Below are 27,927 nucleotides of genomic sequence, written 5' to 3'. Positions count from 1 at the left end.
ACACACACCCTCTCTACCTCTAAAAAACCCCAATCAAAATGATCTCTACCTTACCACCCAATGCTCCCATGCCAAGCTTCTAGCACCAACCTAAGCCCCAGCATCAATTCACCAACCTATGATGTCATTACAAGTGGATTACAGTGGAACCCCCTTTTAAGACCTCCACAAATCTGAGAAAATCAGGTCTTAAAAAGGAGGGAGTCTCAAAATGGGGGTAATATTACAGAGGTTTTGAACAGAAAGTCTGAGAAAACAAGGTCTTAAAAAGGAGGGAGTCTTAAAATGGGGGTAATTTTACAGAGGTTATGAACAGAAAGTCTGAGAAAACAAGGTCTTAACAAGAGGCGAAGCCTTCAAGGCTCACGTAAGAAATCGACAAACAGTAACACAAACTCAATCACTCCGTCACACATACACACACACACACACACACACACACACACAGTAAGCATAGGTGAAACTGTGCAAGAAAGCGAGACACTAGATCTGCCAACTAGTCTCGGCCCGCTCACAATAACAATGACCGAGACTTTCAGTAATTCCTTCGCGTGACGTCCAACCCTCTTACGTCATAATGTGACGTCTTCAAATGTTAAAGTTTCTATCACACACGTCAAACACTTTTGACCGAGACGTAATCTTCTTATGCGAGCTTTATCCATAGACTCGGAAATGTTAAAGTTTCTATCACACACACACACGCACGCACAGACAGACAAAAGTTAGCATCGCATAGGCTACACTTACGTGAGCCAAAAAGGAGGGAGTATTAAATTGGGGGGTCTTAAAAAGGAGGGAGTATTATATTGGGGGGTCATAAAAGGAGGGAGTATTAAATTGGGGGGTCATAAAAGGAGGGAGTATTAAATTGGGGGGTCATAAAAGCGGGGTTCCACTGTATAAGAAGAGAGCGGTACGTACTTTGCTTTTAGGACTCGCTCATCCTTCCGTTCGTCGTTTTCGTATTTTATCATGATACCCTTCAGAACAGCTACTGGCAATATCATCAGCTGCTCCACCTGTTGAAAAATAACAAAGCATTCAGGTGTGAACATAAGCCACTCTTAGGTGTGAATATAACACACAGGTGTAACAACAAAACCTCATTCAGACTTGTGAACATAACAAACCAGTCAGATAGGTAACTTCAATAAATCTTAAGTATATATTTGTCATTCTGTCTTGTCTGTGTGTCTGACACAATTGCATTTACATTATGCATCTCTGAACGAATCGCTGTGTGTGTGTGTTCATGTCACTCATGGTCGAGTTTTAGCACCATTAAGATACAAAATGTTGAGTAAAAAACCGGCAGATATCGATTACAAAAGTTTTCTTCTTCTTCTTCTTCTTCTGCGTTCGTGGGCTCAAACTCCCACGTACACTACGTGTTTTTTGCACGAGTGGAATTTTACGTGTATGACCGTTTTTACCCCGCCATTTAGGCAGCCATACGCCGCTTTCGGGGAACAAAAGTTTTCCATCATCGCTCGATCATCGGGGATAGATTCCCGCGTTACGTTTTAAACTTATGATAGGCAGCTGTATGGTGTCTGGTATCATGACTTCTGGCTCTATGCTACACACACACCATCCACCCTCTCACCCCCCCCCCCCCCCACACACATCCCCCTCCCCCCACACACGTCAGCAGACAGTCTCCTCCATTATGACTGGCAGCTGTATGGTGTCTGGCACGGTCACCGCTGGCTCTATGCCACACACACCATCTACCCTCTCACCCCCCCCCCCCCCACACACATCCCCCTCACACACATATCCCCCTACCCCCACTCACGTCAGCAGGCAGAGTCTCCTCCTCCTCTTCCTCCTCCATCATGATGGGCAGCTGTACGGTGTCTGGCACGGTCACCGCTGGCTCTATGCGCCGTTCCTTGAGGAAGATCTTGGCGCACTGGTCGTCTGCTCCCAACTGCAGGCGCTCCAGGATCGGGTGGTCTGTGTCGCCTAGCAACCGCTCCTGTGTCTGATCCCCATTCTCTGTGACCACCGACAGCACATACTCTCCTGGACTGTTCTCCACCTGCAGAGAGAGAAACCAAACATTTAATAATTCTTTTTTTATGGTGGCTGTAATGTTGCAGTCCGCTGTTAATTACCTAGTGCTGTTTTCACGCCTCGGCCTTTGATGTATATTTTTTTTTATCTGACGCATTGTTCCGACTCATAGCCGGTCGACTGTCCGATAGTTTTGACATGTGGGATCTCTTCTGACTGAACTTTTCCTTGGTTTGTTAGCCAGGTCATTTGGTCCCCTTCGTCTGGGAACAACACTATCAATTTGTCCTATGTTATTCTGCCCTAAAGAGAAAGTTAGATATAACTTATGTTGACTATACGCCCTTTATCCACATCTAAGGTTTGCTCTGGTCCACATACATCTAATGGCCCTGCCGTGTGGGCATAAAACTTCACAGCAAAACTATGAAGCACTTTGGTAGCAGACAATTATTCTTGCGAATGAAACCTACAGTTTTCTTCGGACCACCCACCTGTCTTTTGTTAGACAAGTGAATACCACACACACACACACTTCCTCTCTCAACCGTGTACACGTGTACACATGCACACACACACACATTCACACGTAATGTAGGTCATTTCAAAATCACACTCGTTAACAGACCTGTTTACCCTTACATTGACCCATGAGGAAGATTTGAAGGAAATTGAGGAAGATTTTCCACTTCATGAGGAAGATTTTTTTAAAGCCACAAACTCGTTCTAAAGCAATAAAACACACTCTTTTTTTCATAATTTGCTGTGTGCAAAGAAATGATAAACTTAATTCTACATTACATGATAGCGTCATTGTATATTTGAGATGTAGTTTTCGGAGAAAGCAAATAGAAAGAAAAAAGTGAACGAAAGAGGGCTGCTGATCAATCCAAATCGTTCAACAAAGTTGAATCATTCTTCCCACCATGAGTGATCGAGAAATGACTGTCACACAGCGAGCAGTAAGAATGGTTTGGTCCAAATTTCCTGGAAACCGTCAAGTCCGGATACTTCTTTGAGTAATCTTCTTTCCACTTCTGATAATAGATTCTCTTCTTCTTTGCCCCACACGCACTATCGCGCTCTTCATCGTCAGTTTCGTGTCGGTGTTGTTCCTTTCTTTTTGGAGGCATTTTGCAAAAGGACACCAAGAGGCAACACGTGTAACCAAAGTCCCGGAAGAAGACACTGTTCTAACCGGAAATGGACAAAAGATGTCTTAATACTGAGAAAAATATCGCGACTTTTTACCGAAAACATCACAATTTTTTTTTCTTGAAATCGCGCCAAATTGCGGAAGACTTCAAGCAGTGCGCGGACAAGCGGAAAAACGATCTTAAATCCGTAAAACTTCCGCCCATTCCGTAAGAGTAAACAGGTCTGCGTTAACTATGGTCTTATGGGCTGTATTAAAAGGACAGATGTCTTACTCAATTATGCAGTGAAAACAGGAATGAAAATACTTCTCATCAGTTACCCGGGTCATGACATCTACATGTCATCAGTTATGCTGTGACATGTGTGCACACAGACTAGTTCAAACACAACCTGTCAATGAACCCTTGCAACAGCCAAGCAATGACAGCTGCCATAAAAATATCTGTCACAAATAAATGATTTTCCACCACACGAGAGAAAAAATTAAAAGATGTAAAGTGTAAGAACCATATGGAGGAAACATTTATGACATAAACTGATAAAGCTGTGACATCAAAACTGCTAATACATTTATAATATCAAATCTTCATATCATACAATAACGTCCAAAAGCATTCCATTTCGAATGAATGTCACATCAGGTGCTGATTCAAACATCTGTTGCCAGACTGTATGCCTCACCTTAAATTTGTCCAGCAATGTTGCTATGACAACAGGAGAGGTCATTGAGCTGTCTGTCGTCACACTGGTAGAACTGCCCAGAACCGGTGTAAACACGCTCGTCTGAAAGACAGGCAAAACACAAGGTCAATACACTGTCACTGGTAGAACTGCCCAGAACCGGTGTAAACACGCTCGTCTGAAAGACAGGCAAAACACAAGGTCAATACACTGTCACTGGTAGAACTGCCCAGAACCGGTGTAAACACACTCGTCTGAAAGACACGCTAAACATCAGGTAAAACTATTGCAACTGCCCTGAAGATATTAGGCTTACTGGTATACTGGAAATATTTGAAGGAAAAATATAAAGAAATGCAGACTTAATAATGACATTAGCATTAGTGGATGTCTAGAAGGTGCGAACAAGAAGAAGAAAATAACGTTAACAATTACTCCTTGATTTAGTCACATCTTATCCAGTCTTCACTTGTAGCACACACAAAAAAGAAAAGAAAAAAGAGCGAGAATACTGAAAGGAATGACAGAACAGAAGACAGCAGCATTGGCTGAAGTATGCACGAAAATCCTACACTTACAATTGTGTTTTGGTGACAAATTACTCCCCTTTAACTGTATCTGACTCGACATGTACCAATCATTCAAGAGCAAACAAACCTCACGATATTCGGCAAAGCTCCTGATTGTCACCAAAAAAAAGTGTGCAAAAATATCCACATATGTGCGGTGGTTGTGAGCGATTATACAAAAGTTGAAGTCATTTTTTTTATTTTCTTTATTTTTTTACACCCCTTATCAAAAGCAGGAGGCACTGAAAGCCGTGGTGAGAAGCCAAAGAAATACTTCAACTTACATCATAGTTAAAGATGTGTCCGTTTATAGAAGCTCTCTTCCACTTGGTGGGAGCATCGTTGCGATAGGCGACAGTGTTGAACTTTCGAATATTCCTCCGCCGCATGACAACCTCGTCTCCGCCTGAAGCGGGAGATATGAGAATGCTGTCGTCCACCCCTCGTCGCGGCCTGTGTGGGGACGGTGCCATAGGACTCTGTCAAACACACACAACTTCATTATCCCCCGCACACTGAGTATCACTGCCTAGATCCATTTGAGATTCACTCAGTGGCACTGTGAACCTCACATAAGGCTAAATCTGGTTATTGTCACTGCCTCATCAGCAGGGAAAAAAACCCGGACATATAAATTAAAGTCCACGAAACACAAGTGGATGTGTGAGTTGCAGCCCATGAATGCAGAAGAAGAAAAAGATTACTCAATATGTAGAACTATATTCCAAGGACCTCTCAATCTCCTACAAGATTTGTATGCGCCATAAAAGTTTCATCACTATTAGGCAGTCTTTGGTGTCACGTACATTGAAAGTTTTTTTAAAACCAAAATGACGGCAAATTTTTCGTGAGTTTAAAGTAAGTTCCAGTGTAGGGTGACTGCTGATGCCAAACAACATCAGGGTGGTCTTATATTAACTGATCATATCAAATGCCCCTCAATTTTTTATTGCAAAACTGGAAATAACTCTGCCGGGTTTGTATGGGCTGTGAAAGAGTGAATACTCTTGCTTTTAGTGAGGCAAGCTTTCTACACACGCTCCTTATCCACGTGTTTCAGACACACCTCTGGCTAGTGACTGGTCTATAATGTGAAGTGGAAAAGTTTGACTCACTAAAGGCAAGAGTATTCACTCTTTCACAACCCATACAATCCCGAAAGTTATTTCCAGACATCGTCTATTTTCTCTCACCCCTAGTGTCGGTAGTTTTTCCAAAGGCGCGATGTCGTTCTTAAGGGGATTTTCCTTGATGTTAGACCACAGCGAGTGTCGCCATTTTGCGATGGGAGGGGCGGGAACATCATCACACTGCCTCAATCTGATTGGTCGACTCAAACCCCAATAGACTCGTAGCGGACCCTCAACTATCACTTCTCCATTCTGTGCCTGAAAAATAATTACAGCTCATAATAAATGCAAAACACTTGAATAATTTAATATGTAATACAAGTTGCTGCAAATAAAGCCAAGTAAGATATCAATTAAGATGCCGACCAACCCACTTTGTGTGTGTGTGTCTGTGTGTGTGTGCATGCGTGCGTGCGTGCGTGCGTGTGTGTGTGTGTGTGTGTGTGTGTGTGTGTGTGTGTGTGTGTGTGTGTGTGTGTGTGTGTGTGTGTGTGTGTGTGTTTAGACATGACGATGTTCTGCAGACACAGTGTGATTGGCATAGTCAACATGTTATCAGTTCATAGTTGTATTTGTAAAACAAACATAATGTCAGTGCAGGACACTGATGCCACTGTTTTTCCTCATCGTAAAGCAATTAGAGATGAAACGATGGTGTAATTACACTGTCAGGTAATCAAACGATGGTGTAATGACACTGTTAGGTGAGATAGATTACCTGGTCCACAGTCATCTGATGATGTACCTTCCCCTCAAAGTGACTGTTGAAGGATTTCACCTTTTCCAAGACGTCTTGCCTGTAACAGAGAAAACATGTCACCTGTCAGCCCAAAGGTATACTTTTACACAAATTTAACCCACTGTATAGTGAATACAACACCTGTTGAAAGAAAGGTACACCGATCATATAGTCATTAGTGGTACATGAACCTCTATTTGAGGATCCCATAAAATGTAAAAATGTAGGCCTAATAGTCTATTAAGACTCTAACACAGAGGGCATCTTAAAATTAATGATAGCAAAAATACAGACGCAATGATCAGGAAAGTGGGAGGAAGCAGTGTTCAAAGGTGGGAAAGTCTTAAATTAGTGATATATAAAAGGGGGGTTCCACTTTACAACACATACATTACAGGTCAAAATGTCAAGAAAAGAAATCACGCTATCACTTAGTGTTTCTTTTCCAAACAATCCAGTGAACATAGCTGCACTTACATTCTGTACATGTGTCCCAGCTAAACTAGTGGTTTTTTTCTAAGCTAGAGACAGGCCAAATAACTCTGACCTATTCACCCAGACCCATTCACTGAAGTGAATTCAGGCACACTGAGGCAAAATTGAGACCCTGAAAGCATAATACCAATAGGCTTTTCATTGTGAGCTCTGCAAGCAATACTGACAAAAAGGCACCTCTTAATGTCACAAAAGGCTTTACAAGCAGGGCATAATATTGTCAGATGGAAACTAAAACTGACATGTAAAGCGCTCTTACTGCCTTCGTCAAGACATTTTTCTGTACACCTACTGAGCAGAAGACTGTAACATTTTGACAGGCACGCACAGCTTAATGTACTCAAGAACAAAACACCGCCCTCTATTCACTGCTGGGGTGCTGCGACCCAAAACGAATGCAGCATTAAGTGGGTATTCACACAAGTGGTGGTTTTCAACAATGTTTAAACTGCTAAACTAACAGCAACACAGAATTGTTATCTTGATCTTTGTTTGAACCTGGCACTTCCGTGATTCTTAGCAAAGCAAAATAAGGATACCACTTAGTTTTAGGGTTCTTTATTTAAAAATAAAACAAGAAAAGAAAAAGAAGTAAATGATTGGAGAAAAAAAGATAAAAAATTAATGGACAGCGAGACAGAGAACTCAAACTATTTATTACCAAAGGATTGTAGTTTTAGGGCCAGAGGGACCTTTTGTACTGCAGATTTTTACTAGCCAAAGGGAAAGAGCCAAAAGAAGAAAGAGAGAGAGAGAGAGAGAGAGAGAGAGAGAGAGAGAGAGAGAGAGAGAGAGACGAGAGAGAGAGACGAGAGAGAGAGAGCGAGATAGAGGGAGATCATAGAGGGAGCGAGTGAGAGAGTCAAGAGAGTATTAAGATGGGTTTTGGTGAGAGAGGAAGGAGGAACACCCTGAGTTATGTTTGGAAATGTCTAAAATACTTTTGCCATCAGCAGCACAGCCTTATCGTTCTCATCAGCGTATGCCAGCGACATTAACATCACCACCACTATCAGACAACCCTCTCCAGGGGATCAGCTACAAACACCTACCTCTCACAACCCTCTTTTCAACCTGTCTTCATGCACAGTCTCAGCAAATAACAGGCAGTCAAGCCGCCACCGACCCCCAGCTGGCTACCTGTTTACCTTGCATTAACCACTAACAGTGTGATGCTTTTCTAGACTGCGCATCACCTCTACGTTTTTCTTGGAAAACTCTTGGTTTAAGGTGCATGGTCGGAGACGTTATTTCTAGTTTATTTCTGGTACAGGTAAAGCAAGTGAAACTCCATAAGACGGTGTGTGTGTGTGTATATATATACATGTATGTACGTTCGTGTTCGTTTGTGTGCACGAACAATCACATTTAATTTATATGTTTGTGTGAGTGTGTGCACTCAATAACAACTGCGGGAACATGTGCATGCCGTGAGTGTATGTGCAAAGCATGTGCAGCGCATGTATGCATACACTGTGCACTTTGCTAATGTACACATGTGTGCAGAGCACACAGACAACATTGTACCGAGTGTTTTTTAATTTCTTTAAAATTTATTTATTTTTTTGCAGGTTTCTGGGTTTATTATTATTTTGTTGTTGTTGTTATTTTTAGTGTTATTGTTTACAATAAAAGTGTCATTTTTTCCCCTTTTTGATATAAATAAAATCTACAACAGCGGCAGTCAGCAGTAAAACAATGTGTCAAAGTTTTTCCTTTTTGATATAAATAATAATATTTACAACAGTGACAGTTAGCAGTAAATCATCGAGAGGCCAGAGTGTAATAACTTTAACGTGGCAAGAAAGCCTTAGAAAATAAAACACACTGCATCAACTAAAAAAACCACGGTATTACTGCACGTCTGCACATATTTGACATGACTGTGGCCAAAAAACCCAAATCATTTGGCAAATGCAACGTTTACGCACAAGATCAGGTTGGAACATAATACAGTACAGTCCCTGCAATGCTAACTCTATTCACATCAATAAGCACTCTGTTATGCAGAGACACGTTGCAGTGCAATCTCACACCCACAGAGGCCACACTGATCTGTAGAAATGACTGCATTACAAATGCATGGCAAGGACTGGGAATGGCAGTGCTGAACGAGCAGACTGGTCATTTTAAGAGCAATCAAATGCGCGTTAAAAGACCGGTTTACAGCATGAACGACGACAGAGCAAGAAACATGGACGACAGAGGGAGAAGCTTATGGAATAAGATGCTGGGTATGATTCCCTGGGCAGTCCTCATAGACACACATGGGAGGGTGGAACTGGCATTTAAATGAAGATATTGCTTGTCTGAAGAAGCGAATGAGAAAAAAGACTAAAAAGAAGATATTGCTTGACTGCAGGTTCAGGTGTTCCTTCAAACTACATAATGTAAATTATTATCCATTATATACTCTGGAATCAGTTAAATCATTGTACTATAATGATTTGAAGTCTTATTTTCTTTAATAGTTTATGACTATGAGAAGAACAGACATTGAGAGTTCTGTAATTTAGAACCTGTATTTCCTCTAGCTACAGAAAATGTTTCACAAACGCATTTTATACATGTACTGTACTTCAGTCATCAAATCTAAGTACAGTATTTGAAAATCCCTAATGGTGAGCAGTCCTCAAGAAACACTGTTACCTAGCAATAAAGTAATAATTGTGAATGGGGTTGGGGTGGTCAGTCCAATACAGTGGAACCCCTCTTTCAAGACCTTCAAAAATCCGGTTTCAACAAGAAAGTGGTCTTAAAATAGGGGGACATTTACAGAGGAAAGTCTGAGAAAACAGGGTCTTAAAGGGGACGGAGTCTTAATTTGGGTACCAGTCTTAAAAGGGGGGTTCCACTGTACCACCACCAGTTATCGAAATTCCCTGCAGGCTGGCACTTGTGAAGCAGAAGTAGAGTTACCAGACACAGTCAGTCTACAATTGCTTGTCTAGCCAGTCAGAGAAACACTTACAAAAACAACAGAACATCACAAAAACAGACAGCAATACACCAAAGGTCAGAGCGCAACACACACAGGGATTCAGGTCAGGTAAAACACTTAGTAAAGGTGCTAGGAAGGCAAGCTCTATCCAGTATAACATGGGACGAGAGACACAGAGCATGAAAACAGCTGTTGTTTGAGGGTAAAAGAGGGATTAGATATATGGTTTATGCAGCCCTCGGTTGTACCTAAAAACAGTACCTCCGAGACTTTCTTAAAACACTGAAAATATCTTTCTTTGCTAAGGCCAAAAAAAAAGTTGTATGTTTCTGGTAACATGGCTACAAAAAATAGGGTAGGTAGGTAGGGATTGTTTTTTTGTTTTTTTTTGGGGGGTGTCAGGGTAGAAAATAACTATACAGTGACGCAAAGAGACTGGACTTACTATACAAAGAGAAAGACAACACATTACAAAACAAATGAGACAAAAGGGATGCGGGGTTATTATCCCTTGTGTCGTCTGCTACTTTCGTTTTGACGCTTTTACAAATGCAATAAAACAAAGTCTAGGGTCGGCGGGAAAAAACTAGGTAGGGTCGGGTGATCAGAAACATACAACTTTTTTGTGTGTCCTAAACTTAAGACGTAACGCTTCCAAAGTAGAAGGATACTTACACATAACGCTACGAACAAGTCACTGCAAACCGAAGAGCATCAAGTGTGTACTGATCAGTAAAAATCCCAAGACACAAAGATAAAACATTTAGTTTGCAAATGTTTTCTGAAATGACAGAATGCATCACAATTAATATTGTGTTGTCATTCGCCACTTTTCGTAAGCACCTAGATCTATCTATTTTTCTTTTTTCTTACATTAACCCCAATGTAATTTGCTACCAGAAAATGTGCTCACTTACAAATTTCATTACAATAAGAATCATGTCACTTATCAGTCTTGCCATCAATAATAGTGTACTAAATGAAACCTCTTATATTTTTAAGTTATAACCTCTAATCAGGAAGAAGTTTCCACTGGAAAAACTCGGTGTCGACTGTGAGTTTGAACACTGCTGATACACAAAGAGCTTCAATAAATCTCATGCAAAAACCTAGCCCAGAAGGACACCACTGTGCAAATGAATGATGTTTGTTAAATTAATGAGTTCACAGCATCTTCACTGCTAACACCTCTGTAGTTTCTGCCTCAGGAGAGTAAACCAACTAGAGGAAGAGCACTTGAAAAATCTCTTTACTTTCAGTTTCAACATGCTTGTGAATGCATTCACTTAAAGCACAGTTTCCACACGACTACTAAACGATTAAGATAACTGTCTGACATTTTGATTTACTTACGTATTCAATTCTATGTTAACTCTTGCGGATTACCCAGTAACCATAACCTCACATCCCCCGGAATCGGCGTATGGCTGCCTGAATGGCGGGGTAAAATGGTCATGTAAAAATCCACTTGTGCAACAAACATGAGTGAACGTGGGAGTTTCAGCCCATGAACAAAGAAGATAACCTCACAGGTTCAGTCTGATCTTTAAGATTCTTGACAGACCCAAGTTCTTGGGAAACCCTATCACAGGGAAGAATTGTTAAATGAAGAAAAGTTCAATGCAAAGACACAAACATGAACTCACTAACTTCTGTTAATGTTAACTCCTGGGTTACAATGTAAATAGCCATCCTTTTTCACACTGCAGAAGCTAACAATAAATGAAACATGCCTTCCGTGAGAAGACCACATTGTTCATCTCAAGCTAAGATTATGATGCATATTATAGTAGTATACTCACCAGTATTTTGGTGATCGGTGATACTTTTTCAAGACACGAGACACGCCTTTCCCTGCTGGCTTACTGATACCCTGAACCTGATTGCTCATTTTGATTATGTTCTGATTTTGTCACAGCTCCAATCAAATTCTTAACACAGCAACAAGACTATGCAACAGTAGCAAAACGGTGGTCACGATCAAGCAGCCATCTGAATTCAGCGAATAATCACACACAAAACTGTCGTCATGTAAAAAAACCACTTCCTAAATGACACGATTTATAATCCGAGGAAAAATCAAATGAACATTAATCCAAACTTGGTTTTAAAAACACAGACGACTTTTTCTCTCAATCACAAATTCATATCTGACAATCATAATCCAACCCAACCACGGAACACAGATCTTCTGCGTCTGGTAAAAGTGACTGTCACTACGAAGGCAAGTCAACAGCACACGCACAATCCTAGTGGCAACACTCTCTCTCTTCCTGTATGTATGAAGTGTCATATCCTGCCTTTCAAAGCCTTTTCTTCCTTGCACCGTCTCATACATGACGTAACCAGTTAAGGCAACACATTACTTCTATTCAGTGTTGGATTGATCTCATTTTGACTATGAATCAACCCTTAACTTTAATCATAAAAATTCATGACACTGTATGTCACGTGCCGTCATTCCATTCTTTCCATAAGCTTACCATCCCGAAGAAAGCAGTAACGTGCCGAAATATTGATTATATAGATATATAAACGTACCTAACCTGGTTAATGGTGTGTTTTCTTTTTATTTAAATGTTCAACCCTTAACTGTATATATTTATACACCAGGTCCCGTCAATGAAAAAGATATTTGTAGTAGTTACCACCCTGAATAAATCTAATAAGCAAAGGAAATATTTTTAAATGAATACTGCTCATTGTGGGTCTGAGATTGTAATGCAGTCATTTCTACAGATCAGTGTGGCCTCTGTGTGTGTGTGTTGATTATGAGCACAACAAAGGCCATTTCTCCTTTTAGTCACTTAGTGTACACAATGTATATTATTTAGTCATTTAGTGTACACAATGTATACTATTTAGTCATTCAGTGTATACTATTTGGCCATTTAGTGTACACAGTGTATACTATTTAGTGTACACAGTGTATACTATTTAGTCATTTAGTGTACACAATGTATACTATTTAGTCACTTAGTGTACACAATGTATACTATTTAGTCATTTAGTGTACACAATGTATACTATTTAGTTAGTCATTTAGTGTACACAATGTATACTATTTAGTCATTTAGTGTACACAATGTATACTATTTAGTCATTTAGTGTACACAATGTATACTATTTAGTCATTTAGTGTACACAATGTAATACTAGTTACCCGTCATAAAAAAACTAGGCAGACACATTTAAGTGCAGATCTTTGTGATGAGGGTGTTTATTGTAAAACCAGTTATACGATTGATTCATTCCACTACCATATTCAGGGAACATATTGATTTTACGTAAGGTAATGTCTATACAGTGGAACCTATGACACAGACACCCCCCCAAAATCAAATGTGCAAAAGCAAGGCTTCCAGCGTTAATATCGACAAAAGATCAGAATATGCTAAAACGCAACAAGTTTTGCATGTCATTAGAAAGAACAATAAAATGTGTATCCAAAACCGTTACTTTTGCTCCCCTATCTTGTCTAAAAATGACATTATAACATGCTGTTTTTGAAGCCGTTAATGACACAAAAAAAACCGAACATTTCAGAAACTGCTCAACGCATTGCCTTCAAACTTTCGGTGATTTGTGGTAACACGTGTAATAAAATACACACTGAATCATAAACTAAAATTGAGACATTAGCAACGCTGTTATGCAACATTACACCACATGTTTTCTGAAAGGGGTAGGGTGAATGCAATCAATGATGTATTACAGGAATAAGAGGAGTCAGTATCAGCCTATACTGGCACATCATGTGAACCACCCATTAGATTTATCAATGGCCTAATTTGCCTTGACACACGGCCAACAAGCCTGCACTGTTGTGTTCACAATCAAGGGCAGACCTGTAGTGTGCAAGATACACCTCTTGGCTCTAGGAGGGGTAAGTGCTGACTTCAAGCATGCTGGTGAATATGTTAAAACACTAAAGTCTTAATAAGTTAATTAGAGAAGCATATATGTGTTTTTAAGTTGTGCAGTTCCCCTAAGTATTCCAGAGCTGTATGAATTTGCCATACACTAAAACGAAAGAGGGTGAAATAAACTCTACACCAGAGCTTGCGCCGTTGGCAAAATGTGTAAACATTCGATTTTTTCAGGTGCCATATGGCTGCACAAAATAGGTCTAAAATTGCTTTGCGTCAACCAACACAAATCACTCAAAGTCAGAGCAACCCCTGCTACGGTTTTCAGATGTGCCTCAAGAGAATTTATGAGATTTTTCTGAGCCAATGCTGAATATGTCTGATTTTTTTTGATTTTTTTAATAATTTTTTTTTACACCGTGTGGAAAACTGTGAGTAACCATCTTCTTCAATATAAAATTTGAGAACAGCTGGTGGTTTTTGCTAAAGCTAGGCTGTCAGTGTCGGTTTCCTGGTGATATATATATGTGGAAGTATCCACAGATGGAAAATAACTGACCACAAGACTCAACCCTTCAGTAGTTCACAGCTAAAATTCAATTGACAATGCAACAGTTCAACAAAATATTGGCAATGCTTTAATTTCATTTAGCTAGGACTGTAGAGTGACATTTTAATTTAAACGTGATACAACAAAACAGGACAAACAAATTCATTTCACTTGAAATTCCACCACACATGTGTGAATGACACACTGTTAACACATCTGACACTTTCAGGGCTGGTTTGTATTTAACGTGAGGTTCAATTTTTGCTTGCCTTCCTCTTGATGATGCTGCACATCATGACTGCCTGCAGGCATGGGAGTTGAGATATGACGCTAATCAGTAAAATTATGTATCTTATAATCTGAACCACAGCCACATGTGCATGGTGTCTGTGCATCAGTGTCACTGCAAATGTCAGTGAATGTCAGCCTGTGACGCCCTTACTGACTTAAAGACCAAATATTGAATTGTTTTTGTTTATACATGTATGTATGTGATTGTACTATGTATTTATTTTCAAAGCCAGACACCAAATTTTAAAACCACATTCATAACTACTTTTTGCATAAAAAAAAATCCACCATGAAAAGGAAAGTCAGAAAGCAACAATGCAGCCCTTTCTGACTTGATCCCAGCGGCAGCCTGCTCTTCTCACGCAAAAGTTTATAAAGCCTGGCTGATCCTTGTGTTTGCCTTTTGTGATACGGTCCCACAGTATCATTTTCACCACTTATCATTCAGGAAGTTGAAAACATGTTCTTCTATTTGAATATGTGTACCTTAGATTCTACTTCTTCAAACAGTGAACACTCTAAGCAGACACGCCTTATGGCAGCCCTGAAAGTCTAACACATGGTGTACTCGCCTTTGGTTGTGAACATTTACTAGCCAAAGAGCAAACTTTACTAGCCAAACCAACAATTTATTTCAGCAACTTTACTCGCATTTGGCGAGTAGATGAACATTTTTATTTGCCAGTTGCATGTTTATACTCACCACTTACAGGCCTATTTGCCAGTTACATGTTTTTACTCGCCACTTTCAGGCCTAATGGTTTCTTCTTCTGTGTTCGCTTCTCAAGCAATGGACAACAACATCTGCACAGCCCAATAGCAGAGCACACAGACAAACACATGGCTGATACAAAACAGATAGTTTTTTAAATTAGCTGTCCTAAAAACAGTTACCGTACCGATCAGGCCGGAGACAACAAAACAATATATTTCTGTCAAACCCTAGCAAGTATGCAGCTTGCCTTCCGCTAATGTTCCCATCCTGAACCGCTGAAACTGTTTTGAGATGATTTTAAACTCAGCTGTCCTAAAAACAGTTTTGACAATGGGCAACATTAATTCATATTTCTTTGAAACCCTCGCATCTGTATAATACAGCTTGCCTTCAACAACTTTCCTAATCTTGAACAGCTGAAACTGTTCCAAACCAATGAGGAAATAAACTATGGCTTATGTTTTAAAACCTAAAAACAAAGTTAAGCCCTAGTTAAGCTGAACAAGGAGTACATGCACTGAAGCAACCATCATCAGGTTTTGGCAAGCTAGCTGCTATCAACAATATTTTGTGTACAGAGGACACAAATTTCGAATGGCTGCATGAATCTGAGGCTTTCAAAAACACTTTGCTATCAAATGACTATTAGAAATCCCTCAAAGCAGTGCAAGGCTCAGCATACTGATCTGCATTATGATGATCTCTGTTATTGTAATTTAGCATGTGATCCCTTGATCAAAGCAAAAGCGATGGACTGTCGCTAATGAACTATGATGCACTCTTCCTCACGTTTTAATTTTAAATCTAGGTCAGTCACAAATGTCTGGTTAAAAAAGAAAAGTTTGACAACATCCTAAGTGTTGTAACTGCCTGTTGTAAGTTGTATCATGTGTAAATCTTCAAAACAAAAGTAATGCTTTGCTATGAACTAGCTACCAGCAAAACTGACAGTGTGAGGTTTTTTTGCAATGATCATGGCTATGCAGTATCACTGTCAGTATCATTGGTTGGAAATCGTGCGAGCTGTGTCCCCATGATATAAAAGAAGATTGATTAACTTCCCATGTAAAGTCTGCAAGTGCAAAATTGAGTTATGTCATTTTTACTCAAAACATTTTTTTAAGGGTTAAATAAAAGGCCAAGTTCTTGGGTCAGAAGGAAAAAGAAGGGTCGGTCAGGGAATCGGAAACATCTATTTTATGTTTGTTTGTTGCCTTATAAGCTTCAGTCTCCATCAGCTAAAACCACAGGACTAATGATTTAGATTGATGAGCGCAACCTGCCAATCAAAAGGATGCAGATACCCTAAATCACAATACATTAATTAATCAGGAACATTCAACCAGACAAACCCAGCTGATGGTTTGCCCAAACCTACCACCTCGATGTTTACCTAGCTGTCACCTATCCTCCTAATGACAGGAGGTCAGATAAGCCTCCCCCACACTAAAACTGCGCCAAGGTTGGAAGCTGAGGTATGCGACAACATCGGAGGGGTGCCAATCATGGCACAGCCACGAGAATAATCGCCAGGTTTGTCATGTTGCGGACACACAGGCTGGGGCTATTTCGCTCCCACCTGTCAAAAGGTGAGACATGTTTGTCCAGGCTAATGAAGGGGGACCTGGTTCGGGGGAGACCACGGCCCCACGGGCATACTTCAGTTTTAGAGACGGAGCAACAAGCGAAGTGGAGGAGCCCCACAATGCTTTACCTGAGGCTGCAGACCACTTAAAAAAAACGAAACAAAAATCTGTATCGATCGCTCAGTTTGCCGGTGCGCGCCTGGCACGGAAGCTGTAAAGTGACGGCATGAGTAAAGCGACAGCTGTGCGAGTGATTTGAGAGTTGACACACAGAAACAAACGGCTAAATACAAGCGCTTACCCATTCATGTTTGAGGACCAGTCACCTCAACCTCCCCCACTCTCCACATGCAGAGCTTTACATTTGACCTCAAATGGTCTCCCTGTGCTGCCATCTGCTACGAGGGGAAGTAACTAGCCCGTACTAAAAACGGGTCCGCCTAAACTACGCGCCAGCACGCGCTAGCACGCGCCAGCACGCGCCAGCTTGAACCATAGCACTTATATACTTTATTTTTATATTTCTAGTTAGTTCATCGTCCATTCTCACATAATACAAAATTTCAAACTTCAATGATAAAAAATACGGAAGTTATGACGAGTTTAAGGAGAGCTAATGCACAACTCTCAAATCCGACGATTGTCGGACATGGAGCCACGGCCTTTGGATAGCTCTCCTATAACGCGTCTTAGCTATCGTAAATTTTATCACTGAAGTTTGAAATTTTGTATAATGTAAGAACTGACGATGAACTATAAAAATAGAAATATAAAAATCAAGTATATAAGTGCTAAGACGCGTTATAGGAGAGCTATCCTAAGGCCGTGGCTCCATGTCCGACAATGTCGGATACGGAGTCATTCGTTCCAACAGTCAGTCGGATGCGGAGCCAGTCATTCCTCTGTGTGCCACGGTGTGTGTGTGTGTGAACGCTACCCGTTTGGCTGCTTATTCTGATTCGCAGCTGACCCCCCTGGGGCCGTTCCCCTATCCACCACCTGGGGACCCGCTCGGTTGGGGATGGAAGCCCCGACGATACACCCATGGACACGAGGTGCAAATGAGCATATCGCCATGTTCCGAGTTAAGCATATCAAAGTTAAAATTAAATGACATTCTGCACTTTGCAGCACAGAACAATGGACATGTTCATTACTTCACAGGGCAAAGAAACAACATACTTTTCAGCATGTATTTATTTGGACAAACTTGAAGTCTTGCGTCCTCACAGGATGAACAAGCCTTTTTAAGCCGAATGTTGTTGATATGCTACCGTTCTAGTAAAATTAATTAAAAACAATGATTAAAAAATAAATTAAAATAAGTTGTATAGCATGGCAAAACAATCAAAAAGTGCAGGAACAGTTGTTTGTTTGTTAGCTAGCTTTACCTCCCTTTATCTTGGTGTAGATGTAAAGAAGAGTGACTAGGATACGATTTCGATGAGTTGCAGGTTAGAAATCCTCTTTGTGAGGACGGCACTTACATACAGTGCATCGTTCGATGAAGGGTTAAGAACGAGACGTACAAAGAAACCCACGAAGATAACACCGAAGACATACACACAGTCGGCACAGTAACTAGACCAGAAGAGAGAGAGGAGATGTGTGTGTGTTAACTTTGTGTGTGTGTGTGGGGGGGTGGGGGGGGGGGGGGGGGTGGGGGTGGGGTGTGGTTGGTGTTATTTGTGAGAGATGGTGAAAGATAACAAGTCGCGTAAGGCGAAAATACAATATTTAGTCAAGTAGCTGTCGAACTCACAGAATGAAACTGAACGCAATGCCATTTTTCAGCAAGACCGTATACTCGTAGCATCGTCAGTCCACCGCTCATGGCAAAGGCAGTGAAATTGACAAGAAGAGCGGGGTAGTAGTTGCGCTAAGAAGGATAGCACGCTTTTCTGTACCTCTCTTTGTTTTAACTTTCTGAGCGTGTTTTTAATCCAAACATATCATATCCATATGTTTTTGGAATCAGGAACCGACAAGGAATAAGATGAAAGTGTTTTTAAATTGATTTGGACAATTTAATTTTGATAATAATTTTTATATATTTAATTTTCAGAGCTTGTTTTTAATCCGAATATAACATATTTATATGTTTTTGGAATCAGCAAATGATGGAGAATAAGATAAACGTAAATTTGGATCGTTGTATAAATTTTAAATTTTTTTTACAATTTTCAGATTTTTAATGACCAAAGTCATTAATTAATTTTTAAGCCATCAAGCTGAAATGCAATACCGAAGTCCGGGCTTCGTCGAAGATTACTTGACCAAAATTTCAACCAATTTGGTTGAAAAATGAGGGCGTGACAGTGCCGCCTCAACTTTCACGAAAAGCCGGATATGACGTCATCAAAGACATTTATCAAAAAAATGAAAAAAACGTTCGGGGATTTCATACCCAGGAACTCTCATGTCAAATTTCATAAAGATCGGTCCAGTAGTTTAGTCTGAATCGCTCTACACACACACACACACACACACACACACACACACACACAGACACACAGACACACGCACATACACCACGACCCTCGTTTCGATTCCCCCTCGATGTTAAAATATTTAGTCAAAACTTGACTAAATATAAAAAGGACACAGGTACAGAGACAAGAGGGAGAAAACAAAGAATTTTTTTTTGGGGGGGGGGGGGGGGGGGAGGAGGAGGGGGGGGGGTGAGCGCACTTAATGTGCATTAGTAATGAGAATAATAGTGATAATGATAATGATAATAATAATAATAATAATAATAATAATAATAATAATGATAAAATAATAATAATAATTATGCTCAAAAACTTCAAACCCTTTCCGACGAAAAAAAACCCAACAACGCCCTTCTTTGACATAATGGCAAATACATGACTGACGTATCTTTCCATTGTTGCTGCTCAAATACTTCACTGAAAATAGTTGCCGACAGATCGCCACCGGCTTCGTGTTGTATAATTATAACTAATGCTGGTCCTAAGTTCTTTGAAGTTGAGACTATCCTAGCAGTTCTGCTATCATCCAACACAACCATCACCATTTTGATTTATGGAGCTGAAATTGTGTATAATTAAAGAATAAAGTAACATAAATGATACAGGTCAAGGCAGTGCCTGCTTCAAAGTGGTTGTGCAGTTGGTATGCATTAATGTCTGTATTCAGTCAATGTCGAAGTTTTGTCATAACTTCCGTAATTTTCATCATTGAAAATTGACATTTTGTATTATGTGAGAATGGACGATGATCTAACAAAAAATATAAAAATAAAGTATGTAAGTGCTATGGATCACACACACACACAGAGGAATGAGTGGCTCTGCATCCGACTGACTGTGTTCGAACGAATGACTCCGTATCCGACATTGTTTTTAATCACTGAAGTGTGAAATTTTGTATAATGTAAGAACTGACGATGGAATGACTAGAAACATACAGATAAATCATATAACAGCTATGAATCTCAGTAGCGTCCACTTAAAATTGGTAGTGCGCAGTTTTAGTCACTGCCGGATTTTGTCGGATTTGAGAGTAGCGCATTAGCTCGACTAAAACACGTCATAACTACTGAAATGTTCAACACTCAAGCTTGAAATTTTGTATTATGTAAGAATGGACAATGAACTATATAGACTATAAAAATAAATTATGTAAGTGTTATGGATCACTCTACTTCAAACTAGGCGCCAGCACGCGCCAGCTTGAACCATAGCACTTATATACTTTATTTTTATATTTCTAGTTAGTTCATCGTCCATTCTCACATAATACAAAATTTCAAACTTCAATGATGAAAAATACGGAAGTTATGACGAGTTTAAGGAGAGCTAATGCACTACTCTCAAATCCGACGATTTCCGCCATTGACTAAACAGCCTGCAAGCTACCACTTTGAAGTAGACGCTACCCGGTGATCCATAACACTTACATAATTTATTTTTATAGTCTATATAGTTAATTGTCCATTCTTACATAATACAAAATTTCAAGCTTGAGTGTTGAACATTTCAGTAGTTATGACGGGTTTTAGGCGAGCTAATGCGCTACTCTCAAATCCGACAAAATCCGGACTAAAACTGCGCGCTACCAAATTTAAGTGGACGCTACTGAGATTCATAGCTGTTATATAATTTATCTGTATGTTTCTAGTCATTCCATCGTCAGTTCTTACATTATACAAAATTTCAAACTTCAGTGATAAAATTTACGATAGCTAAGACGCGTTATTGGAGAGCTATCCTAGCTAAGGCCGTGGCTCCATGTCCGACAATCGTCGGATTTGAGAGTAGTGCATTAGCTCTCCTTAAACTCGTCATAACTTCCGTATTTTTTATCATTGAAGTTTGAAATTTTGTATTATGTGAGAATGGACGATGAACTAACTAGAAATATAAAAATAAAGTATATAAGTGCTATGGTTCAAGCTGGCGCGTGCTGGCGCGTGCTAGCGCGTGCTGGCGCGTAGTTTAGTCGGACCGCTAAAAACGAACTTGTTTGAAGTAAGGGAAGGTACTCATCCATGCTTCGGTTGCAAGTGTTCGTGAAGAGTTGAGCACCTTGCTCAAAGAGAGAAAAACCTCAGTAAAGTAAAAGAATTTTTTTCTGTGCGACTACTCAAAAGCAGGGTCCATGATTTCGTTATTTTGTTCGAATTGAAATGTTGCACTTCTTCAACACAAAATTAAGCCAATTCAAAACCGTGTCCGTTGTCCAGTTCACCGTCTAAATGAAGGAGGAAATCACTCATAGTTGTATAACAGACTGACTTACTGACTACATATTGGTTAAAACCGTTGTGGCAGATACCATGCAAAAATTATGATCTTGGCCGATGATAGGACATTTCCAGTCAGATTTGTTTAAAACAAAAACAAAAATCGACAGTGCCTTTTTGTGACTGATTCATCCAGACCAAATCCAGACAGAAGACCAGTTGGCAGGATTGAACTGCATGAAAGCCAGGGTGGGAGGGATGGGATAATGAAGGAAAGGGGGAAGGGGGGGGGGGGGGTGTTGATTGACTGAGTGAGTCTAAGGTCGGCTAAATTACCTTGTTCAAGTAATAGCACAATCTAAGAAGAATGGCAGACTTGCTAAAGATTGATCGACCACCAACAAAACAGATGAAACACACACACACACACACACAACAAACTAAACAACAACAAAACCTTAATTCCGGACCCCCCAACCCCCATTACCTGACAAATGTACCCAAAATACCCCTTTCAAATGCCAAAATCCAACTGCATCTGACCCCCCTCCTGCCCATGCAGCCCCCTGCCTCATTTTGGAAGCCCCTCCCTCTCAAACACTCGGTACATCCCTATAAGTATCAGTTCAAGCGCGACTCACGCAGGTAGTGTACTTACAATGCTGGTGTGATGACCCCTTGGAATCTGGTGTGTGCTGGGGGTGATTGTGGCTGTAATGCTGACGATGACACGGAATTCACAGAGTTCACACCATTATCCAACGCAGAACTGGACAAAGAATTCAACACAGCTCCTTGCATCTCCGTCCTTCCATTAGAATTATGTCCAACGTGGTTCACAGCCTGCACAGACGTAGATCTTGCTTTATTCACAGATCTCGTTTTACGGGGATTTCCGTTCACCTCCGACGAGTCCATTCTGACTGACGTAGGAGTAGTCACCATGGACTGTGAACGCGCATGTCCCGCAATGGGGTGTGTTCCAGAATTGGACCCCGGTTGTGAAACAGAATTTGCAATCCGCGAAGGGTGCCTCTCTGAATTTGTCACGGTGGAATGAACACTAGAACTAGGTGACGCAGAAGAAGCCCCACCCACAGACACACGGGAGAAGTCATGGTCGAGAATTGAGGGCGGGGCAGACCGTCGCTGCTTCTGTCGCCGTTGGGCCGCTGTTCGGCTGTTGCTGTAGATCTCTCGTTTGTAGACGTCGTCGTCGTAGTCGTGGCCGTATTCGGCGGCGTTGTCCTTCTTGGCGAAGTTAGCCGGAGAAGCGAGGTTGGAACCGTATCCCAGCAACGCAGGACCGAAGTTGGCCTTGTAACACGGGGCGCAGTACGGGTTGCCTTTATGCTGCAAAATAAAAAATGAATAATAATGATAAAAATAAATTAATAATGAATAGATAAAAATAAAATAAAACTATTTATTACTGGTAACATGAAAAGATCACGACTAAAGTGATACTCCGTTTAAACGTAAACGTCAACATCGTACAAAAATTAAAATTAAGAATTAAAATTAAAAATTAAAATTAAAATTGAAGATGTAAGAAAAGAGAACGCATGCATCCGTTTGTATACGTGAACGAGCACACAATATGACCCTTTCAACATGATAAAATACGTTCTATTTGTTCTAATGGGAGCGAGAGGTATGCAGGCAATTTTGAAGAAAAGCAACGTTGACACACATGTCCTCGTCTAATGGAAGAGTACTTTTAACATTTTGTTTTCAAATGGGTGTACAGTAGTTAGATGGAGCTGTTAATGTTGGAGGGGGTGGGGGGAGGGGCCACGCCGTACAGTTTGCGGACTGTATTTTAAGAGTCGAAAACGTCAAAACTGTCACCGTACCAGCCGGCAGTCACGTTCATGAATTCTCCAAAAGTGCAGTAACGGAATAATAATTGGATAATAAAGTATGAAATAAAGCTAAACGGAAAAAAAGTAGGCGAAGAGTGGGGTGGTTCTGTAGCAACTGTTAATCAAGAACCAAGGCTTCGCATTTTATTTTGTTTGATTTCACTGTGCAGGAAGGCAATGCATGGTCAGCGATTGTTTAACAACAACAACAACAACAACAACAACAACAACAACAACAACGTTCGCAGTCAAGCTGTTCCCGAATGTTTCAATATGTCCGTGTGAAACACCTGCTGCCACAATCTATGATGTAAGCATCTATTGATAAAGACGTCTACATGATGCAGCATGCAATTTGGACAGAAGTTAATAATGTACGCTGTTGGAAAGTACAGGCGCATGAAATCAACATTAAAAAACGTATTTCAACCGTGTATTGTATCTTTAAATTATGGTGTCTGTTCCTTTTAATTTCGGTCATCTAGCTCACACACACACACACACACACACACACACACACACACACACACACACACGATTCTCAAATCAATGTCGGTAGCTCCGCACCGTGAACATAATACATCAACAGAGAAAGAACCCGGGGGCAAAACACGAGTAACACGATTAAACTGTCAGACAAGTGATTATGAATTATTCAAGCGCTGATCAGAAGTACGCTATGACAAGATTTATTTGTGTAAGAACTACAGTGGAGCTCTCACCCCCCCCCCCCCTTTTAAGGACCCCCCCCCCCCCTAAAAAAATCCCAACAAATCAGAGAATATCAGATCTTAATACAATGGAGGGAGTTTGCAATCGGGCCCTCCCCCTCTCCCATACATGCAAACAATCTAAGGAAATCAGGTCTTAATTAAAAAAACAAGTCGCGTAAGGCGAAATTACTACATTTAGTCAAGCTGTAGAACTCACAGAATGAAACTGAACTGCATTTTTTCACAACTGATGACCGTAGTCCGCCGCTTGTGCATAACGGAGTGAAACTGACGAGCCTGTTCAGCGCGGTAGTGGTTTCGCTGTGCTGCATAGCACGCTTTTCTGTACCTCTCTTCGTTTTAACTTTCTGAGCGTGTTTTTAATCCAAACATATCATATCTATATGTTTTTGGAATCAGGAACCGACAAGGAATAAGATGAAATTGTTTTTAAATCGATTTCGGAAATTTAATTTTGATCATAATTTTTATATTTTTAATTTTCAGAGCTTGTTTTTAATCCAAATATAACATATTTATATGTTTTTGGAATCAGGAAATGATGTAGAATAAGATGAACGTAAATTTGGATCGTTTGATATAAAAAAAAATTATTACAATTTTCAGATTTTTAATGGCCAAAGTCATTAATTAATTTTTAAGCCACCAAGCTGAAATGCAATACCGAAGTCCGGCCTTCGTCGAAGATTGCTTTACAAAAATGTCAATCAAATTGATTGAAAAATGAGGATAATTTTTACAACATGGAAATTCGGCTTACTATCTCTGTGTGGAAGGAGAGATTTCCATACAGTATGGCACTATCCTTTTACTACCCCCCCCCCCCCCCCCCCCATTTACCAATATCAGCCCAATCATGAATACACATCAAACGATGACCATACCTCAGCGTGTTGCCCAGGGGTAAGCACTCGTCCACACTCGACGCATTTCAAGCATGACGGGTGCCAGTCCCGCCCCAGTGATGTTTTCCGCTCCGCTGCACATGCAACAACGAATAATCATGTTATGACGATTTAGATTATAACCATGACGTCATGTTGACAAATCAGTGAGAACAAGCTTGAAGAAAATGAATCGACATGATTTGAGTATAGAAGTGACTCTATTACAAACAATCAGTGAATTGAGAATAAGCTTGAAGAAAATAAATCGACACAATTTGAGGACATGGATTTGATTAGAAACTATCCCGTTTCAGTATTGAAACCGTTGATTCAAGTTCAAACAGCAAAGGGACATAAACGTTAATAACATACGACGTAAGTATGGCGGAGAGTTCACACCCCAAAATACTCGGCACACTTGAACAATGCACCGACTTCTATCACACTCCTTTGCAGAGACATCGGTTGCATCTTTTTATTTATTTTTAAAAATCTTTATTTAGAGAAGATGAAGACTTTGTTCGTTTTTACATTTAGTCAAGTTTTGACTAAATGTTTTAACATAGAGGGGGGAATCGAGACGAGGGTCGTGGTGTATGTGTGTGTGTCTGTCTGTCTGTCTGTCTGTCTGTCTGTCTGTGTGTGTGTAGAGCGATTCAGACTAAACTACTGGGCCGATCTTTATGAAATTTGACATGAGAGTTCCTGGGTATGATATCCCCGGACGTTTTTTTCTTTTTTTCGATAAATACCTTTGATGACGTCATATCCGGCTTTTTGTAAAAGTTGAGGCGGCACTGTCACACCCTCATTTTTCAATTAAATTGATTGAAATTTTGGCAAAGCAATCTTCGACGCAGGCTGGGGTTTGGTATTGCATTTCAGCTTGGTGGCTTAAAAACTAATGAGTGAGTTTGGTCATTAAAAATCAGAAACTTGTAATTAAAATTATTTTTTTATTAAACGATCCAAAAACAATTTCATCTTATTCTTCGTCATTTTCTGATTCCAAAAACATATACATATGTTATATTTGGATTAAAAACAAGCTCTGAAAATTAAAAATATAAAAATTATGATCAAAATTAAATGTCCGAAATCGATTCAAAAACTATTTCATCTTATTCCTTGTCGGTTCCTGATTCCAAAAACATATAGATATGATATGTTTGGATTAAAAACACGCTCAGAAAGTTAAAACGAAGAGAGGTACAGTAAAGCGTGCTATGAAGCACAGCGCAACCGCTGCCGCGCCAAACAGGCTCGTCACTTTCACTGCCTTTTGCACTAGCGGCGGACTACGTTCAGTTTCATTCTGTGAGTTCCACAGCTTGACTAAATGTAGTAATTTCGCCTTACGCGACTTGTTATTTTTTGTATTTGACTGACTGATACATTGCATTGATTGATTGATTAATTGATTGATTGATTGATTAATTGATTGACTAATTTAATTAAATGATTGTATCGCTTTCTGCGGGTGCCAGAAGTGTCTTTATGTCCGCTGAATGCATGGTTAGATTTGTACAGATTCAAATGTCATATCAAAATTAACATCTCCACAGACGGCACATGTCTGACTGCTTGACAAACAGGTGCATATCACACATGATAAACCTCGAAACATGTGGAAACGTGAGAGAAAAGTATAGAAACGGAACGGGGAAGCATGCAGACATAAAGAACAGAAACAACAAACCAGTCGCGGTTACGTTTTTTCTCTTCGTTGGTTTTGCACTCTTGAAACCTCAGCTTCCGTGCACTATAATACGTCTGACAAATACTACTAGGCTTACACTCATCTTCACAAATTCCAGCCAAGCTGCTTTGAAAAGACATAGCTTTCTCTAAACTGCGGTTCCCCTGGAACCGTGACTTGCTGGGCCGATTTGGCGTTTGCGCAAGTAGGCCACATATATATATAACCGGTGAGACAAGGAACACACCTGAGTAACGGTGCCTCAAGGCCATCTGGAAGATGGAACTGATTTAAACATAGTTTTCAATCGAACCGTTAGCACCGTGTACACTACATTGGGGTGTGCACGTTAAAGATCCCACGACTGACAAAAGGGTCTTTCCTGGCAAAATTGTATAGGCATAGATAAAAATGTCCACCAAAATACCCGTGTGACTTGGAATAATAGGCCGTGAAAAGTAGGATATGCGCCGAAATGGCTGCGATCTGCTGGCCGATGTGAATGCGTGATGTATTGTGTAAAAAAATTCCATCTCACACGGCATAAATAAATCCCTGCGCCTTGAATATGTGCGCGATATAAATTGCATAAAATAAAAAAATAAAAAAATAAAAAAATCCCTGCGCTTAGAACTGTACCCACGGAATACGCGCGATATAAGCCTCATATTGATTGATTGATAACACGCAATCCTCGGGCCGGGTATCCGAGTTGTTAGAGCACTTGTTTTTTAATCCTAGGGTCACGGGTTCGAATCCAGGCCGGGACGGACACGGGTCAAACTTAGTGCAGTCTCAGAGACGGTATCCACGTCCCACTCCCGTCTCACTACAGTGGCACGTAAAAGACCTCGGTCATTCTGCTATAAGTGCAGGTGGCTGATTTCAATACAACGTACACACCCAGGGTAGCGCGACTCTTGTTGCTGGTAGCTTTTCATTGGGAGGATGCGACCCGAATTTCTCAGCAATGGAATAATATAGTACATGAAATGAAATGTTCACTTCGGTCAAAGCGCACCAGCCAGTGGTATATTTTCTTGAAGACACGCTAATTAACACAAAAACCATGGACAAACACCAACAATCCACAGCCTGGTTGCTTTTCGTGCAGAGATGGAACGTTCTGCTGAATGTATTTCGTAATTGACATCCGTGTCAATCTGCAAAATTAATTTTGGAAAAAAAATCCCACCATATCTAGGAAGCAGCCAAGCTTTTAGTTTTTGGTATGTGCCCAAGTGTATGACTGTTCCTATCCCATGTAACAGCCGGACACATCTTTGGT

At 40.4% G+C, this 27,927-nt stretch overlaps 1 protein-coding gene across 2 annotated transcripts in view; it reads right to left on the bottom strand.

The window, feature by feature from the left end:
- Nucleotides 1-27,927, bottom strand: part of LOC138959891 (ras association domain-containing protein 4-like) — a 59,024-nt gene that overhangs the window by 7,378 nt on the left and 23,719 nt on the right. For both annotated transcript variants that reach the window (XM_070331562.1, XM_070331563.1), the window contains exons 2-9: nt 24,938-25,032; nt 22,113-22,807; nt 6,279-6,357; nt 5,624-5,818; nt 4,715-4,909; nt 3,862-3,963; nt 1,802-2,047; nt 925-1,022 (exon numbers count right to left, since the gene is read on the bottom strand). In XM_070331562.1, coding sequence (XP_070187663.1) covers nt 925-1,022; nt 1,802-2,047; nt 3,862-3,963; nt 4,715-4,909; nt 5,624-5,818; nt 6,279-6,357; nt 22,113-22,807; nt 24,938-25,032 — 1,705 coding nt within the window. The remainder of the gene's footprint in view (nt 1-924; nt 1,023-1,801; nt 2,048-3,861; nt 3,964-4,714; nt 4,910-5,623; nt 5,819-6,278; nt 6,358-22,112; nt 22,808-24,937; nt 25,033-27,927) is intronic.

The sequence above is a fragment of the Littorina saxatilis genome, linkage group LG2 (assembly GCF_037325665.1).
Source record: "Littorina saxatilis isolate snail1 linkage group LG2, US_GU_Lsax_2.0, whole genome shotgun sequence".
Classification (NCBI taxonomy): domain Eukaryota; kingdom Metazoa; phylum Mollusca; class Gastropoda; order Littorinimorpha; family Littorinidae; genus Littorina; species Littorina saxatilis.
The sequence above is the reverse complement of the archived record's forward strand: the minus strand, read 5'-3'. Positions and strand labels throughout refer to the sequence as shown.